At 34.1% G+C, this 19,436-nt stretch overlaps 1 protein-coding gene across 1 annotated transcript; it reads right to left on the bottom strand.

Annotated features, from left to right (window-relative positions):
* Positions 1-15,707: 15,707 nt before the first annotated feature.
* Positions 15,708-19,206, bottom strand: LOC131612229 (LEAF RUST 10 DISEASE-RESISTANCE LOCUS RECEPTOR-LIKE PROTEIN KINASE-like 2.5). Its single transcript, XM_058884032.1, has 2 exons — positions 18,237-19,206; positions 15,708-17,009 (listed from the first exon to the last, which is right to left on the bottom strand). Exons 1-2 carry the CDS (start codon positions 19,141-19,143, stop codon positions 15,805-15,807), a joined length of 2,112 nt encoding a protein of 703 aa, XP_058740015.1. The 5' UTR covers positions 19,144-19,206; the 3' UTR covers positions 15,708-15,804.
* Between the last annotated feature and the right edge of the window lie 230 nt (positions 19,207-19,436).

The following is a 19,436-nucleotide window of genomic DNA, read 5'->3' as shown; positions in this document are numbered from 1 at the left end:
AAGATATAGTACACATATGTTTCTTACAATACTCTACTATTCATACTTGACACTTTGCAAGCCATGTGTCCTTATCCATTAATAAGCATATAGGAAGCCAAGTCCAAGCTTCCTGAAGCGGCAAAACTTCATGCTCACATAGGTGATCCTTTTAATCTTGCACTTGCATTTGCAATTTTTCAAAAGAACCATTAAGAAGATATACTTCAACCTAGCCATCACTTGCAGGTCTGAGCATATACCTTGGGAAGATAAACACAATTGCTCCAATCTTTAATTATGATCTTTCCACATTGAATTCTGCTTCTAACGTTTTATTAGAAAGGAATTGGTTATACCATAGCTAATAGATTTAAATGGACTTTAATCCCATCCAAATTACCGACTTCTTCACTAAGTCTCTAGCTAACCCATTCGTCAAGTGGTCAGCTAAGTTTTGTTGCGACCGAACAAACTCAATAGATATCACCCCATTCATGATTAATTCCCTAATCATACTATGTCTAATACCCAAATGTCTAGACTTTCCATTGTATATTTGACTATATGCTTTAGCCAGTGTGGCACTACTATCACAACGGATAGAAATTGGTGATATCGGTTTAGGCCATATCAGAATCTCATATACCAAGTTCCTTAGCCATTATGCTTCTTTACCAGCAGCAGCTAATGCTACAAACTCATATTCCATTGTGGAACTAGTTATACATGTTTGCTTCTTGGAAGCCCATGAGATGGCACCTCCCCCAAGCAAGAACACCCATCCACTTGTAGAGGATGAATCTTCAACATTATTTATCCAACTAGCATCCGAATAACCTTCTAACACCGAAGGAAATCCCATATATGACAATCCATAATGATGTCTACTAGGATTACTAGTAAATCTTCTCAACTTTCCAACTGCATAAGCAATATCCGGTCTAGTGCTAATTGTTGCACCCCAAAATTTGCCCTATATTTTTTTCTATCTGGCTTTTGATTTAAAATACCATTTGCATATCTATTACTCAAACCATCCAGAAAATCATACATTTGCATCATGTGCATTCATAATCAAAGGATCTTGGCAGAGACTTATCTATTATCATATCAAGAATAAAAGGATGTTTGGCATTTGTTCAATTAAAGATCACTTGATCAGATGATTTTCAAACACTCGGGTTTATTTCCCTAGATATTTGGTGATTCTTAGAGATTGAGCTAAAGCCTTTGAAGAATATATAAAGAAGAGGAAAATGCAAAATTCATTTCTTAAAAGTACACGTTACTTTGGAAAAATCAACATAAAAGCCAAGTCAACCGTTTCCATTACAAATATCATCACATTTCCAAGACATATTCATCACAATTCAAAATTCAAATGACATTCACTATTCTACATTCAAGTTCCACCATTCAACATACACTATGATTTAAAACTACAAAGTTCTAGAGCTTGTCTCAAGGTTCCCTCATGTTTGGAAATGGATAGTTGGAAGAAATATTTAAGGATCCAAATTATACAAAGGTGGAAGGAGTGCTTTATTTGAATTCAAAATATCTCAAGACTATACAAGTTCCATACAAAAAGAAGGTCCAGAATATGCGCATTCAGTCGAGTACCATACATCATAAAAAGTGTACAAGGTTTAGATTACAAAGAAATTTTCAAATGAATCTGTTTAAATTAATGCCAAAATCATGCTTCAAATTCTGCCTAGACCATGCTCTTGTCTACTCCAAAGGAACTCATGCCCACGCGCTTTGTCTTAATGTCTGTAGGAACCTTCACACGGCAGGCCCGGTTCTTCACTATATATCTATGCATATACGTCCTTCTGCAGTACAAAGTTAAAAAGAAAAAGATTGTCACATACAAGTATCATTCCATCATTCATAGCAATTTTATACCATTACACATACATACATACATACACCTCACCAACACATTCAAAACCAGCTGCATTTCTAACAGTTCAGCACCTCTAAAACCATTTGATAACAAAAAACCTCAGTTTTATTTGATTACCAACAACCCATTCATAAACTGACTTTGCTAACCCACTCTTGATCCTCATAACAGTCCCAAACTCACTAGTATTCACTAACAGTTTCACTTTACTTTCTACCAATCCTAACCATAGCATTTTACTAACTGAACTACAGTAAACTAAACTCAACCATTCTAACCTCTAACTAGTTTCCCTTCAACCAACTTACAACCATCATAACAACCCTAACAGAATAACTAACTACCTAAATTCTGTTACAAACTAACCTATCCTAACCACTCCTAACTGTCAAAACCCCTTTACATCTAACTTGTAACAGAAAAACCAATCCCTTAACTACCTCCAACTGATTCTCAACCACCTAACAGCATAACCAACTAACCTCTAATTGAAATACAACAGAAAAATTCAGAGGAGAAACTAACCTGCAAAACTATATATAACAGAGTCTCATCACTAATTCGGCTCCCTCTTGATTCATTCTTCAAATCTTCACTTCACACTCAGAACCTCACTTCTCACTCTCCTTCGATTCATTCATCATCACCATCTTCATTCACCACTTTGCTTCCAGATCCATCTTCACTTTCATTCAAAGCTTCTCTCCACCATTCACTCACTTCACCTTCATCACCATCACCGATCCAGTGTTCTTCACCTTCAGAATCCTTCACCTCTTCATTCAATCATCAACCTTCATCCCCTTTGACGCTATCTTCATCGCACAAAAAACTCAGAACCTGCAATAAAACTTGGAGCTCTGTAATCACTTTGAATAGGACCTTTATCCTTCTCTCTCTGAACCTTCTGCATCATCTTCCCCATCAACACTTCAATCTTCACCGCATCTATCAATCATCATCATCGCAGCATACACACAGAATACAACAATCAAAACAAAAACTCAAGAATCGAAAAGAAGAAGAAGAAGATAGCGCAAGAAGTAGAAAGATAACGGAAGAGTACCCGAAGTGAAGACTTCCTCGCGTTTGTTTCACCAAGGCGACGCCGTCGAAGGAGCGCCGGACTGACTCCGGTAGGTAAACGCGAAATTCCACAACTTTCTTCATCTCTTTACGCTATTTTTTCACGCCATAGAGTAGATTATCATCCTCTGATTATTTCCCCCATGATCACACTCCATGATTTGCATCCGTTGCCGTTTAATTTCGTTTTGGATAGATCTAGGTTTCTTTTGTTGTTCGGATTAGAGAGGATTAAGAGGGAATATGAGAAAGCTAAGGGAAATTTGGAAGAGAGGGGGTGGAGGTGATTCTTTTGGTACGTTCAATTTTGAGATTAGGGAAGCTCCGCCGCCTCCGGCGCGGCGGAGCGATTACCGGCGAGAGTGAGATACGATAGTGAGGGAGAGAGTCTGAGTTGAGTTGAAACGTCACTTTCTATCCCCTTTACTTATTTTTTCTTTTTTATTAACTGATTATTTGAATTAATTAGAATTAATCAAGTAAAACCAAATATTAATTATCGTTAGTCTGAATAATTGGTGATTAATTGAATAAAATCTGAATTAATGTGATTAATTAAGTTTGATTAACTTTGATTAGAATCAGAACAAAACTCCTTGGGTCATTCGCTGCATACACCCCCATGTGGCTCATACCATATTTTTGGTAATCTGTAACAAAAAACCCTTTGGGCTGGGCCCTGCGCCCATAGCTCTTCACACCACTATCTTCAATTTTCACCCCTGTTTACATTTTAATTTAGATTTTAATTAGTTTTTTGTCATTTCTTTTAGTAATAAAAATGCTGACTTTGCTTATTGTTTTTAGACTTTAAATACAATTTTTGACATAAAAAATAATCACAAAAATATTAGTTTTAGGCTAATTGTTTTAATCTTTTTTGCTTGATTTGTAATTCAATTTCTTCTATAAAAATCATAAAAAATAAATAGTATCTTTTAATTCATTTTCGCACTATATCTTGAATCACCTGTTTTCATGTTTGGTGCTATATTTTCAAGTCACTTCTTTTAGTCAATTTTGTACTAGTTTTGTATCATGCTTGTGATTTTTACTTGTAATTTCACTTGTGTGTTCCTTTAGAATTTTAGGACCCATAATCCATAACTTTTAGGCTAGTTCCCTTAAATCCCATAATTTTAGGTAGAACTTTAACTTGACAATTTTAGGACTTAGAATCATCTTTTAGATTAGGTTCTTTTCCTTTTTCTTTTCAACTTTAAAACATTAATAAAGGACGACGCGAATCATGCTAATGCCTTTTTTAGTGTGAAAGAAATGATTGGGGCGTAGGCCCCGATGTATGTTTTTTTCCCACTTAGCGGAAGAGAAATGATTGAAGCGTAGGCCTCGGTGTATTTCTTAACCGTTATTTAGAGAAACGATTGTGGCGTAGGCCTCGATGTGCATTCTCTAATTATTCAAAAATTGTATTTCATTTAGAGAAACGATTGTGGCGTAGGCCTCGATGTGCATTCTCTAATTATTCAAAAATTGTATTTCATTTAGAGAAACGATTGTGGCGTAGGCCTCGATGTGCATTCTCTAAATATACAAAAAAACTCTTTTTTATGGCATGATTCAAGTCACAAATTAATTTTCCTTAAAAAACACCCAACCAAAAACATTTCAAAATATCTAATAAAGGCTCAGACCTAAACAAAGTAAGGAAGTGATGCGAAGCCTTGTAGTGGGTTTTCGTCCATCATGGAATTACACCTAAAAGACACAAACCAATTTTCTCTCTTCTCTCTCTTGCCTCCGAGGCATTCCTTCTCTTGCCTTCAGGGCATTCTTTCTCCTTAAGAGCACGTTACTTCCGCTCCATTCCCAGCTTAAGACTCCAGAGGTCGAGCAGCGGAGTGCGAATGTAACTGTTCCACTAAAAAACACAAAAACAATCTAAAACTAAAGAGCCGAACTACGGCGCTCTGACTCCTGAAAAGGATACGTAGGCATTAGGTCGCGGGGCCTAAGCGAGCACAACTATTTATAAACCTTATTTTCCCCGTGTTTCTTTTCTTTCATTTGCATGCATTCCCTTAGTGATTAAGCTTTAGATTTATACACCCTTTAGATAGAAACAAACATAGGTGGATACCATCGAGTACGATGGGCGTGAGGGGTGCTAGTACCTTCCCCTTGCGTAATCGACTCCCGTACCTTGATCTCTGGTCGAAAGACCTTGCTCTTATTCGTTTTAGGTTTGCTGGCGTTCCTTTCCTTTTAGGATAAATATATTGGTGGCGACTCTGTTCATTTTCGCGAGCGTGCGACACTAATCATAGCATACATCAACGAGCCTATAGCTCTTGAGTATTCGAGTTGATCCACAGGTTTACCTGTATTTGGCATAAGCTTTTCTCCCGGATCCATGGGAGTACTTACTGGAGAACAATTTTCATAATTGAACTTCTTGAGTATTTTCTCAATGTAATGAGATTGCGTAATTACAATCCCCTTATTCTCCCGTTTAATCTTAATACCAAGAATAACGTCCGCTTCTCCCATATCCTTCATGGAGAACTTTGATGAGAAGAAATTCTGTTTTATCAACTTGATTTTGGTCGGTGCCAAAGATCAACATGTCATCAACATATAGACAAATGAAAAATCCTTTACCGGATGTATCAAATTTGCTATATACACATTTGTCAGCTTGGTTTAGAATGAAACCATTAGACAAAATAACCTCATCAAACTTTTGATGCCATTGCTTCGGAGCTTGTTTCAGCCCATACAACGACTTAACTAGCTTACACACTTTGTGCTCATTACCAGGCATTAAAAATCCTTCTTGTTGCTTCATATACACTTCTTCTTCCAAATCACCATTCAGAAATGCTGTTTTGACATCCATTTGATGAATCACTAGATTATGAATAGCCGCCAAGGCAATCAACAATCTAATAGTAGTGATACAGGCAACTGGAGCATAGGTATCGAAATAATCAATCCCTTCTTTTTGTTTGAAGCCTTGGATAACTAATCTAGCTTTAAACTTGTCAATTGTACCATCGACTTTCATCTTCTTTTTGAAGATCCATTTGCAACCCAATGGTTTGCAGCCTGGTGGTAAATCAGATAATACCCAAGTATTTTTTTTCCATGATAGAACCAATCTCTTCATCAATTGCTTCTTTCTAAAAAACAGAATCTCGAGATTTCACAGCTTCATCATACGTTCTTGGATCCTCCTCTATACTATAGCAATAATAGCATTGAGTCTCAATCTGATCCTTTGATCCCTCAACTAAATATAGCTGAAAATTAGATCCATAAGATCTAGATTTTCTAGCTCTTTTGCTCCTACGGGGTTCAAGTGTCTCACTTGGCACATCATTTGAATGATCATTCCTTAGAGATTTATCTGAATTAGGTATAGATATATTTGGTCTAGGTATAGAAGAGAAACAATTCTCATCAAATATGGCATCTCTTGATTCTATAATCGTGTTAATAGAAAACGAGTCATTAGGTTTTATAACATAAAACCTATAAGCCTTGGAGTGTTCAGCATATCCAACAAAGATGCAACCTACACCCTTTTCGCCCAAAGTTTTCCTTTTTGGGTCTGGGAGTCTAACCACGACCCTACAACCCCAAACACGTAGAAATGTTAAGTTGGGTCTTTTGTTATACCAAATTTCATATGGGGTAGTCTTGTTCCTTTTATTAGGAACCCTATTTAATAAATAACAAGCCGTTAACATAGCTTCTCCCCAAAACCCTTTACTCAAACCAGAGTAAGATAACATGGCATTTACCATTTCTTTAAGAACTCTATTTTTCCTTTCAGCCACACCATTTTGTTGAGGTGTATAAGGTGTCGTAGTCTCATGAATGATTCCTACAGATTGGAAAAATATAGGATCATAATATTCACCACCTCTATCGGTACGTAATGTTTTAATCAGCACATTCCGTTGCACTTCAACTTCAGTTTTATAAATTTTTAATTTATCTAAGGCTTCGTCCTTAGCGTGCAACAAACAAACATAGCAGAATCTAGATGCATCATCTATGAAAGTGACAAAATATTTTTTATTCCATAATTATGGAGTAGCATGCAAATCACATAAATCACTATGTATTAATTCAAGAATGACATATTTCCTTGTTATACTTTTAAAAGGTTGCCTAGTGATCTTTGTTAACATGCAAGTTTTACATTTTTCGTTATTTTCATCAAAAACAGGAATTAAATCATTTTTAGACATTTCATGCATTCTTTTATAATGTACATGTCCTAGACGAGCATGCCATAACGAAAAATTGATAACATTCGAAGAGGACATAAATACAGAACCAGAATCATTAGGAACTCCATTCAAATTCATCATAAACATTCCATTATTATAATACCCAAATCCTACAAACACACCAGACTTCGATAAAACATATTTATCGGGTTCACACACTTGCTTGTATCCAAGCTTATTCAATACAGGACCAAAAATTAAATTCTTACGTAACTTAGGAACATACAATACATTAAACAAAGTAATAGTCTTTTCAGAAACTGAATTCTAGCACCACGTTTCCTTTGCCTTTAACGGGAGCGAAGTGATCATCTCCCATGTATAGAACAGAACCATCTTCCACTGGAACAAGAGTCTTGAACCAGAAACGATCCTTGTAAACATGTGTTGTGGCGCCAGAATCAATCCACCACGCGATAGCATCATCCTGCACATAAAATGATTCAGAAGTTAGTGAAACCAAATTTAATCAAACTATTCAAATCACAAATTGATTTCTGACCTTGGTTTTCGGATTGGTCCTTAGACCCCTTTCCTGAACCACTTGCGTTCGCGTTGACGTGCTTTTTGCCGAAACGGCAATCCTTCTTGAAGTGGCCTGTTCTGCCACACTTCCAGCATTCTAATTTTGGTTTCTTGTTAACACCGAAATTGCCCTTTTTGTTATTGAAAGCACGCTTCTTTCCTTTGTTTTTGTTGTTATCGTTCTTACCACCCTCTTCGATCATATTAACCGAGGGTCTAGCAATTTCTTTGCCTTTTCCTTTGTTATCCTCATGCGCTCTTAGAGATTCCTCTATGCGCAAGTGACTTCCAAGTTGGATCAAAGACAGTTCGTCTTTTCCATGTTTCAGATTGTGTTTGAAATCCTTCCATGAAGGAGGCAACTTGTCTATGATGCTTGAGACAGATATTGTTTCATCCATCTTCAATCCGTGTTGTGTGAACTGTCCAAGGATTCGGAGGAGTTCATTGAATTGTTCCATGACAGACCTCGATTCAACCATTTTGTAGTTGTTGAAATCGGTCACCAGGAACTTTTTACTGGATGAGTCCTCTGCCATGTACTTGGCTTCGAGACAATCCCACAATTCCAAATTTGCAGATTCCACGTTTTCGTAAATATCAAATAAGGGATCAGACATACCATTAAGAATGTGCCCTCTGCATATGTAGTCGTCGTTCTCTCACTTTGATCAGCGTCTCAGATTTTCAACTGTGTCATCCTCCACGAGTTCTAGAATTGGTGTGGACAGGACGTGCACCACCTTCAACGTTGTCAACATGAAATGCATCTTCTTCTGCCAACGCCTGAAGTCTTGTCCTTGAAACTTGTCCAATTTTCCGAAACATTTAGTCATCTCCTTGACGGTGCTTCCTCCTCCAACCATGATTATCAGAAATAATACTTTGTTCGTTTTTTAGAAATCGGGTATGATAATCCTGGATAACTTCGAAGAATCGTGTTCGTACACTTTCCGAACAAAGTATTTCGACCCTATTCTTGCCTGGGTTCACGAAATCTTTGCGGGGATAATTCTCGAAGAACAATCTATTTCTGGCAAAAGAAAATGATTAGGAATGTAGAGAGGAAGTATAATTTTCGTATCCGAAACCGAGGCCAAATGACTCCTTATATAGGAGATCAACAATAGAAACCGAAATGACACACCTGTTCGGTAAAAACGGTTATGTCGGTTGGGAAATGACACACCTGTTCGGTAAAATCGGTTATGTCGGTTGGGAAAGGGTACACCTGTTCAAAGAAAATTTTGAACAGGGCGCTGCCCCGCACCCCAGCCAGGGGCTCTGTCCCTCGGACCCCGACGGGGCGCTGCCCCGCACCACGCCAGGGGCTCCGCCCCTTGGAACCCCGTTTCTATTAGTCGTATTCAATTGCACGTTTGGCTCTACGAGCTTGCACTCTGCACTACCCTAACTCGTTTCAAGCTTAACGCATAATTGCATCGGCCTACAGTAAATCACATTACTACCAAAATACATTGATGATACTAAAATCACCAACACTTCATGCTTAATTAGTTATTACTAGCAGAAGAGTATATTGATCAATGATTATGATTATGATGATGATATATGAGTTCATTAATAATCCACCATGGGTAAAAGAAAACATTAATTAAATTATATAATTATTATATTGCCTATGAAATGTGTACGCGTTACAGTCTAGTCAAAGAAGGAACACTACTCGTGTTTTTTATTTCAATGAAAAATAAGCGATCTTTAGCTTCACTTGATGATCTCAAGATAATTAGTTGTTTCTTGGTCCTCCATGAAATAAGCGATCTTCTCAGAAGAAAATGTGGCAAGAAATAGATCTCCTAGTGTCTGAACAGCCAGCCCAGTCAGCATCTGAGTATCTCTTGGTAAGAATATGCCCCTCCCAAGACATAACTTCAAGTACCTTAGAACCCGAGTAGTTGCATTAAAATGGTTAGATGTTAGAATAGATAAGAATTGACTTAACTACTGAGTGCAAAATGTTATGTCAGGCCTTGTAGAATTCAAGTAAAGAAGCCTTCCAACTAGCCTTCTAGCCTTCTGTATGCAGGAATGTCATGGTATAATGCACTTGAATCTTTATGAAGTTTTGTGGATGGATCTGATGGAGTAGAGGCTAGTTTTGCACATAACATTTCTGAGTCCTCCAAAAGATCCAAACAACATTTTCTTTAACATAATGAAATTCCAAGATTTGAATGGGCAACCTCAATTCCAAGGAAGTGTTTCAATTGTCCTAGGTCTTTGATTTTAAACTCTTTGTGTAATTTTTTCTTTGATCTATTTCATCTCTTGTAAAGAATCTCCTACTAGAATGACATCATCTACATATACTAGCATGCTAGTAAATGATATTTTGGTCTGCTTTGTAAGCAAAGACACATCTGCATTAGTCTGTTTGTATTGATGTTGAATGAGAAATGCAGTTAACCGTTCATGCCATTTTCTACTAGCTTGTTTTAGTCCATATAAGGACTTAACAAGTGTACACACATGACTAGGTTCAACATTATTGACACCTGGTGGAATTGTCATATATACATCCTCTTGATGTTCTCCATGTAAGAAGGAATTGTTCACATCCAATTGGTGAAGATGACATCTGTTAAATGGAGGAAAGAGCAAAAATTGTTCTGACTGTAATTAAAACTTGGCAACATGAGAGTATGTTTTAAAATAGTTCAGGCTTTCAATCTGGTTATAACCTTTTGAAAACTAATCTAACTTTGAATCTCTCAATTGTTCCCTCATCATGATGTTTGATCTTATATACCCACCTGCATCCAATAGGCTTAACATTTGGAGGCAAATCCACAAATTTCCATGTGCTTGTTTTCTCACGTGCAGTGAACTCAACTTGTATAGCTTGATTCCAACAATTAAACTTGCAAGCTTCAGCATAGGACTTAGGCTCAGTTTGAGAAGAAATAGATAAAGAATAGTGACAACGAGGTGTATAGAGATTTGAATATGACATGGAAAGGGAAATAGGATGGAGCATACTTGTAGATGATGATTTGGGATTTTGAGAAGTGGAGCATACATAATGCTGCAAATAAGATGGCTAATGTGACACTCTTGAGGATGTACGAGTGAGAGCAATAAGTAGGTCAACAGTGTCATGTATATGGTTGTAGATTGGTCTATAATGTGTGATAGAAATGGAAATAAGTTTTTTCCTTTTTTTGTGTATTTTTTTTCCTTTTTAATGTTGTTTTTGTGTTGTTTTAAGTAAAGTTATTATGAGGTTATACTTATGAATTTCTCTTAGGAAATAATATGTCTATTGTCGTTTGTTGATTCTACAAAGATGGGCGATTTAACCATCGACCAAGGTAAATATTAACTTTTCTTCTCGGGTATTAAAAGAAACAGAGAGGCAAAGCTAAATGCACTTTGAAAATACAAAATTACAGTTGTTGGGAATCAAACTCATGGCCAGTAAAATTTTCCCGTCGATTAATATTACAATCGAGGGAAAATGTGTAGCATTTTCCATGACACTCTTCTTTACCTCATCTAGCAAACTGAGGTAAAATCCCTTAACCAATCGAGGTAAAATTATTTATTCGTAATATTGCATGCAATAGTTTGATTGTTATTATTTAATTAACTAGACAAATACTCGTGCTATCGCACTAGGGATGACAATTTGGCCTATACCCTATATGGGTACCCGCAAAAAATGCCCAAAATGGGTAGGGTAAAAATCCGCAAAATGGATACAGGTAAGGGTACATATAATTAACCATTAAAATAAGCGGGGATGGGTGCGTGCAACAGTATCTTACTTCCCACTCTGCCGCAGACCCGCACTATATATTTATAATATTTATATTACTATATAAAAATGCATGTTTACAGATGTTTGAAAAATATGTCGCTATTAACTATTATATATTTTAATAAAAGTGTTTATTTATTTCTTAACTCAACAATAACATCCATAACTTTTTTTAATATTGTTAAAAAAAATTAAAATTATGTGATTTTTATAATTAATTGATTTAATTTTACTACAAACATGGGTAAACGGGTATTAGTACGGGTATTGAGGTCCCATAGGGTACGAGTATAGTTATGAACATTGGTGCCCACGCGGGTACGAATATTTTTTCAAACCGCGGGTATAAGGACAAATACTATAATACCCTACCTAAACCATGTCCATCACAGGCCTGAAGCTATCCAACAATCATTCCAAGCATCAATCATTCCATAGCCATTAAAAAAACATTTTAAATTTATCTTGAGGAACTTGTGAATATAAATTGAGAAAAACTTAAGAAAAATTTCATAAGTTGTTTTCATAATCTTTTATTTGTTAGTCTATTTAACATTAGCTGAATTGCTTATTTATAAATGTTAAAATGAAGTACGCTAGAAAGGTCAATCAAATCTTCAAAAAGTAAGGATGACAATTTGACCCATACTCTGTAAATGGCCGTAAAAATTACCAATAACGGGTAGCGTAAAAACCCGCAAAATGAGTACGGGCACGGACAATTATCCATTAAAATAAGCGGATATGAGTGCGGACATGAGTACCTTACTACCCACCCTGCCCCATATCCGCATTATCTATTTATATAATGTCATTTATATTATTATATGAAAATACACATTTATCAATTTTTAAAAAAATATATCGCTATAAAACTATTACACATTTTAATAAAAGTGTTTATTTATATTTTTACTTAATAATAATATTCATAATTTTTTAATATAGTTAAAAAAAACTTAAATGATATGATATTTTATAATTAACTGGTTTAATTTTACTACAAACACGGGTAAACGTATACGGGTACGGGTATTGAAGTACCCTTAGGGTACGGGTACGATTAAGAACATTGGTGCCGACGCGGATTTGGGCTCGGGTACGAGGATTTTTTCAAACTGCGGGTATGGGGACGGGTACTATAGTACCCTGCCCAAACCCTACCCATTGTCATCCCTATTGAAAAGGTTGAGCCTAAAAATAAGTCTATAATATGTTACAGGTCATACTCAGACTATAGTACCCTACCCAAACTCGACATAACATAGTCCTACTCCTATTCACAAGTAACAAGTCATTTAAAAATGAACAAATCGTCAATTTTAAAGGCAATATTATGAAAGGGGACTGGGGATGGCAATTTGGCCCATATCCTATGGGTACCCGCAAAAAATGCCATCAGCGGTTAGGGTAAAAACCTGCATATTCCTACCCCTATTCACAAGTATCAAGTCATTTAGAAATGAACAAATCGTCAATTTTAAAGGCAATATTATGAAAATGGACTAGAGATGGCAATTCAGCCCATAACGGATAGGGTAAAAATTCTCAAAATGGGTATGGGTACGGGGACAAGTAATTACCCATTAAAAGAAGCGGGTATGGGCGCGGGCACGGGTATCTTACTACCCACCCCGCCCCAGTGGCGGAGCCAGAAATTTTATGGAGCCTTGGCAAAAATTTTACACTTTTGTTTTTACTAATTTTATACCCTGTTTTTATTAATTTTGCCCTTGATTTTGTCTAAAATATTTGTCTTTGATTTTGTTCAAAAATTTCACACCCTGTTTTTACTAATTTTGCCCTTAATTTTGTCTAAAAATTACTAATTTTACCCCTGGTGTTGTCTAAAAAGCGACTATTAGGTGGGGAGTATACAACAAAATGAGCAGTTGAGCCCGGGCGCATGCCCGGGCTCGCTGGGCTGTAGCTCCGCCCCTGCCCCGCCCCATACTCACACTACATTTATATAATTTCATTGATATTATTATATAAAAATAATTTATATTATTATATAAAAATACATGTTTATCAATTCTTAAAAAATATATCGTTATCGATATAATTATTTTTAATGTTAGAAAACTTAAATTTATATGATATTTAATAGTTAATCAATTTAATTTTACTACAAACATGGGTAAATAGGTACATATACGATTATTGAAGTACCCATAAAAGACGGGTACAGATATGAATATTGGTGCCCACGTGGGTTTGGGCTCGGGTACGAGTGGATTGGCCCTTTAGAGGAGTTATCCTTGGAGGAATTTGAAGGTTTCTTCGATTATTGTGACGTGACAAGGTCAGGACTTTAACCAAAAGGAATACGATAGCGGTAATTTGGTTGGTTACGGCTTGGAGTATTTGGTTGAAGCGAAATGGGGTCATTTTTAAGGATGAGACTTTTATTTTTTACGATTGTTTATCGGAGATAATTTTGAACGTGTGGATTTGGTTATGCTCTTATTGAAAAATTGAAAATCCTTGTAACTTTCATACTTGAAATATCCTATCTCTTCGTTGCTTTAGATTGTGGGGGTTTTTCGTTTGTTGTTTGGGTGGAGTATCCCTTATACTCCCTTTGGTGAATTTCTCTGTCTATTAGAAAAATGAAATCTTACTTTACGATTAATATTATATTAAAAAATTAGGTTATGTATGAAATCCCTGCTATTTTTTAAAATTTTGAAAACTGCTTAATTACCTTAAACTTTTAAATTTTTGAATAATTTTTTTCATACGTGTTTATAATATTATAAAATAATTCTTTATCAAATTATTGAAGTTTTTAAAATGAGAAGAATTAAATATGAATTTTTTAAATTTCAAAAGAAAATGATAAAAGAAATGCAAATCTCGACTTAGAAATCAAATTTTGAGTTTCTTTTTTTTTAGAAACTTTTTATAACGTTTTAAACATGCTTGTAAAATAATAATTCAATAATACACATCTGTTTAACAGTAGGCACCAAAACTGCGTGCATAATAATTTTGTGGAAACTAAAATATATCATTTTTTTATTAGAAACTAAAAATGAAATTTGAGATATTTATAGGGATTAAAAATATCGATATTCCTAAAAAAAAATTAAACTCTATTTATTAGTATTGATATAGATGATTCAAATTCTAACCGCATTAATAATTTGTATGTTCTAGTCTCTTCTTATTACTCCTAAATATTCAACAATTGTTATTTAGTTGGTTTAGTAGTGATTGGTGCTAGGCTTGGTAGGGAGAACGACAGTTCGATCCCCCACAACTCCAATCGAGAGGAGGCTAGAACCACTTGATGCCAGAACTGACCCCGAACCGGTGGTGATAAACCAAAAAAAAAAACTGACCCCAAACCAGACTAAACCGCTGGTGATAAACAAAAAAATATATATAATCAACATGTTCTCAAATGAATAGACCCATATATAATAATTACAATTAAACTCACTTATAAAAATTTCCTACCAAAACCAAAAAATTACTATTCTCTAATCATTCTCATTCTTAGATATGTGATTATATAAACTCAGATATAAATATTATTTAAATAAACTAATTTTAAAAAATATTTTACAAACAAAATCGATAAATTTTTTACAAAAATATTAAAATTAATATATTTTAGGTAATGCTAATGTGTGCTTACATGTTAAGAACTAAATGTAAAAATATTTTTTTTGAAAATTGTGCACAACTTTTATTAAATATTTAAAATTAATTTATTTATTTATTTTTTCAGTACAAACTTTCTATTTATAGGTTTCTTAATATATGCCCTTAAAACACATGTTAGCATTACCCAAATAATATTAATAATATATTAAAGTCCAACCGTGCCACGCGTGGGACTATATTCTAATTTCTATTAAAATGTTTACTGTTTAACATATATTGTAACATTTGATAAGCCTATACTATAAGATATGGGTATTGAAAAATTCAAATCACGACCATGTATCTTATAAAATCATACTGTTATTTTTAAATTACTGAGATAACATGACAAAGTGATATATTCTCATTGGATACACTGTTAGTCCATCACCATTAAACCCATTGAAAAATTCAAGATGTGTTGCATGTCACTTTAAAATAAATTGAAGAAAAATAGATCACATTTTATTTTAGATATATAAAAAAGATATTTAATGTCATCGGTAGCTTGAATTTACCAGCTAAAAATATACGACCTTGTTTTGAGGTTTAAACAAAGTATATGCAAAGTTGTATTCAAATATCAACAAATTATTTTTTTACACTACAATCACATCTTCATTGTTGTCTTTGCTGAACTTATTTGTTTTTATGGAACCATTCTTCGATAAGGTTGATGACTTTGTCTCTGACAAACTGCTTGAAGGCACACATGAAGTTTGCAATATTGGAATTTCAGGAGAATATAAAAAAGGTTTGGGAGGATATGGAACCGACTGAAGTGGTCCTTGTAGCATTTCTATTACTTTACTAATTGAAGGTCTATCTGATGGTTTTGTTTGAATGCACCATAGACTTACCATAGTAATTTTTCTCACCATATCATTCTCTTCCTCCAAATTTTCTATACAATTCACAGAGTTATTTTCTTGTTCAAGATCTTTATAAATCCAATCTGGAAAATATTCAGAAGTACATGAATCTCTAGCGCCTGAATTCTTTCTTCTTCCAATCATATCTAAAATTAACATACCATAACTGTATACATCTGATTTGTGAGAAACTCTGCCATTTGTTCGACTAAATACTTCTGGAGCTATATATCCTATAGTTCCTCGTGCACCAAGTATAGACACAACACTATCATCTCTTTGACATATTTTAGCTAGTCCAAAATCAGATATTTTTGGGCAAAAATCTTCATCCAAAAGAATATTTTGAGGTTTGATATCAAGATGCAATATCCTTGAAATACATCCTTGATGCAAGTATTCTAATCCACGAGCAATGCCCATTGCAATTTTGGATAATGTGTTCCAATCCAAACTACAAACAGAATCAGAAGACCCACTTTTAAGGATGAAATTATCCAGTGACCCTTTGGACATGAATTCATATATCAACGCTCTTTTGTTTCCATAACAAAAACCCAAAAGTGAGACAATATTGACGTGTGATGTTCTACTAATGCTAGCAACTTCATTTATGAATTCTTCTCCATTTCCCTTGGACTCTTTTATTACTTTCACAGCCACTTGACGACCATCAGATAAGCTTGCTTTGTACACAGTACCATATCCTCCTTGACCTAATTTATCTCGAAATGAGTTTGTCATTCTTTTCACTTCTGCATATCTATATTGTTTTATCGGCACTGACAGTTTATAACTTTCCATAAAATTCTCCACAATATGATGACTAGATTTTATTGTTCCCCTAAATATCCATCTTTGTACTAAAATAAGACACTCCTTACGATAATAAATAGTCAATCCAATAAATATTATAAATCCAACAGATGCTCCTGCATATTTGCAAAATAATTATTTTATTTTATCATCGCAAAAGTTAAATACATAATTAGTGATGATACAAATAAACTATTTAAATAATGGTTTTAAATAAGTTGTGTTAGATGCGGGGTGATTAGATATTCATATGCAAGGTTATCTATTTACTTGGTTTAAGAACTTATCAGCTTCTACTTCTGATCATTATGTCTAATAACCCTGCATCCAACACATCTGATAAAAAAAATTATATAATATTTTTTTTATTTTTTATAATTATTTTAAAAAGTAACTCTATATCTTTTTAATTTAAAATTAATTGTATATAAATTTACTCGAGTTTATTTCTTGTAAATGATTAGAGTTTTTTTTAAAGTAGCATTTAGAGAATATTTTAAGAATTTATATATTTATAATATATTAAAACAAAAGCGTACATTCTATCCTAAAAGTAACACTTCAATTTCATTAGTGCCACTGCCACACCATCTCATAATCGTATGTGCCACCTCTCAAATTCACTTTCAATATTCAAAAGATCAAATTTCATTTTTATTTTTAATTGCATTTTTTAAAATTATTTACTATTTATTTATTATTTGATCGACTACTTTATTAACGAACTTTTTAACCATATGTCATTATCATCCAAACAATAATACACACCTTTAAGAATTACTCTACTAGACAATAAAATATATAAAAAGTTGTAGTATTTTACAAAACAATAATAAAAAAAGTTAACAATTTTACTACTTTTTAATTTTTTGATTCATATCTCATAAATTATTGACTTTATGGTTGCAACTTGCATTATTATATGAAAAATAACATGAAAACAAAATTTCCAATTCATATGTAATCAAATTTCCGATTTTTATCAATAAAAAAAAATTAATGGATTGGTCTCCTTAATTCACTAAAAAGAAGAACACTCATATTTCAACATCTATCAACAACAAAATTAAACAAATGATTTACAATTTTACTAATAAGAATTAAAATAATTCATTAAAAACAAATTAAATTAATATAGTAACTAGCATTTCCAACACTATCATCATCAAATAAAAAAGTTTTACAAAACAGACATAAAGTTATAAAGCTATTGAAATTTTTATTTGATAATAGCTGCAAATTAACTTTAAATTTTATTTAAGATTAAAAGTAAATATATGTTTTTAACAACTTAAAATCAAATATAAAAATTAAAGATAGATACCAAAAAGATATAAGCATACCTGCTATCCAAACATATTTAAGCCAATCCTTTTCACCTCCACTTTTTCTTGTCGGAACATCATCTCCGGAATGAGTTGCATTTTTACCTCTACCATCTCCGGAAATATTTAGGCCAAGCAAAGGATTTCCTTGAGTAAATAACTTAACCTTGGATGAAAATTTGGGAATTTTTCCCGACAGATTGTTATGAGAAATATCAAGAAGTTGAAGATTAGGCAATGTTGTTAGACTCTCTGGTATCAAACCTGTCAATTTATTTCCAGCAAGAGTTAAGTTCACTAAACTTGTCAATAAAAGAGGAAATCCATCACCAATTGTAATTTGTGGATCACAATGTCCTGCATGGCTTTCACAAAAAGGATTTCCTTTCCAAGTTGCCTTGACGCGCTTGGGAAACACAGGTATTGGTCCTTGGAAAAAATTGTCGTCCAAAGAGATGTTGTTCAAGCTAGTGAGAGCTAGCAATGAAGGCGGAACCAAACCGATTAACCAATTTGATTGAAGCTGCAGGTCAGACAAATTTTTCGAAGCAAACCTGTTAGGAATTGAACCCTGGAAAAAGTTGTTGTTAAGCCACGCTTGACGCAAGAATGTCATGGATGATATCACATCAAGTGTGTCATTAAATCCATTCTGATTCTCTTGGTTATTGACCCTTAAATATCTTACTACCGAACTCCCAAGAGACTGAGGAAGTGGTCCCACGATGTTGTTGTGCGAAAGAACAACAATATCTAGCCTCGGGTAGTGAGTGGTATTAGACCAAGTAGAAGGAGTTGGAGTGAGTGATTTTATAAGATCGGACATGTAATCTGCCTCTTGGTATTCTGCTTTAGTAATAGCAATTGAAATAATGAACAAGAGGATGGATAAGAAAACAGTTTGTTGGTTTAGTAATATCTTCATGCTTAATTGATGTAAAGAGAATAATACCAAATTTTACAAATAAATACAATGTGTTATTTAGTACAAGACTCTGTCGGTTAATTGCCGTCAAGAAAGGAGTGTTATATTTTATTCATTCATTATATTATGTTAATTTTGAAAATGAGAGAGCAACATCTTTAAATAACGACTTCTAAGAGTGTGGCGTGACTATATCGGTCTCATTGCCGTTAAAGAAGGTGTGGCACTCTAGTTTCTTTAATCATTCATTATTATAAAAACTGAATCAAATTTCAAAAGCAGGTGATTAAGAA

This window comes from Vicia villosa, linkage group LG6 (assembly GCF_029867415.1).
Source record: "Vicia villosa cultivar HV-30 ecotype Madison, WI linkage group LG6, Vvil1.0, whole genome shotgun sequence".
Classification (NCBI taxonomy): domain Eukaryota; kingdom Viridiplantae; phylum Streptophyta; class Magnoliopsida; order Fabales; family Fabaceae; genus Vicia; species Vicia villosa.
The sequence above is the reverse complement of the archived record's forward strand: the minus strand, read 5'-3'. Positions and strand labels throughout refer to the sequence as shown.

Coding starts and splice junctions, on each gene's coding strand:
- LOC131612229 (XM_058884032.1), bottom strand. CDS start 19,143: ATGAAGATATTACTAAACCAACAAACTGTTTTCTTATCCATCCTCTTG. Junction 17,010..18,236: donor TAAATATGTTTGGATAGCAG/GTATGCTTATAT, acceptor GCAAATATGCAG/GAGCATCTGTTGGATTTATA.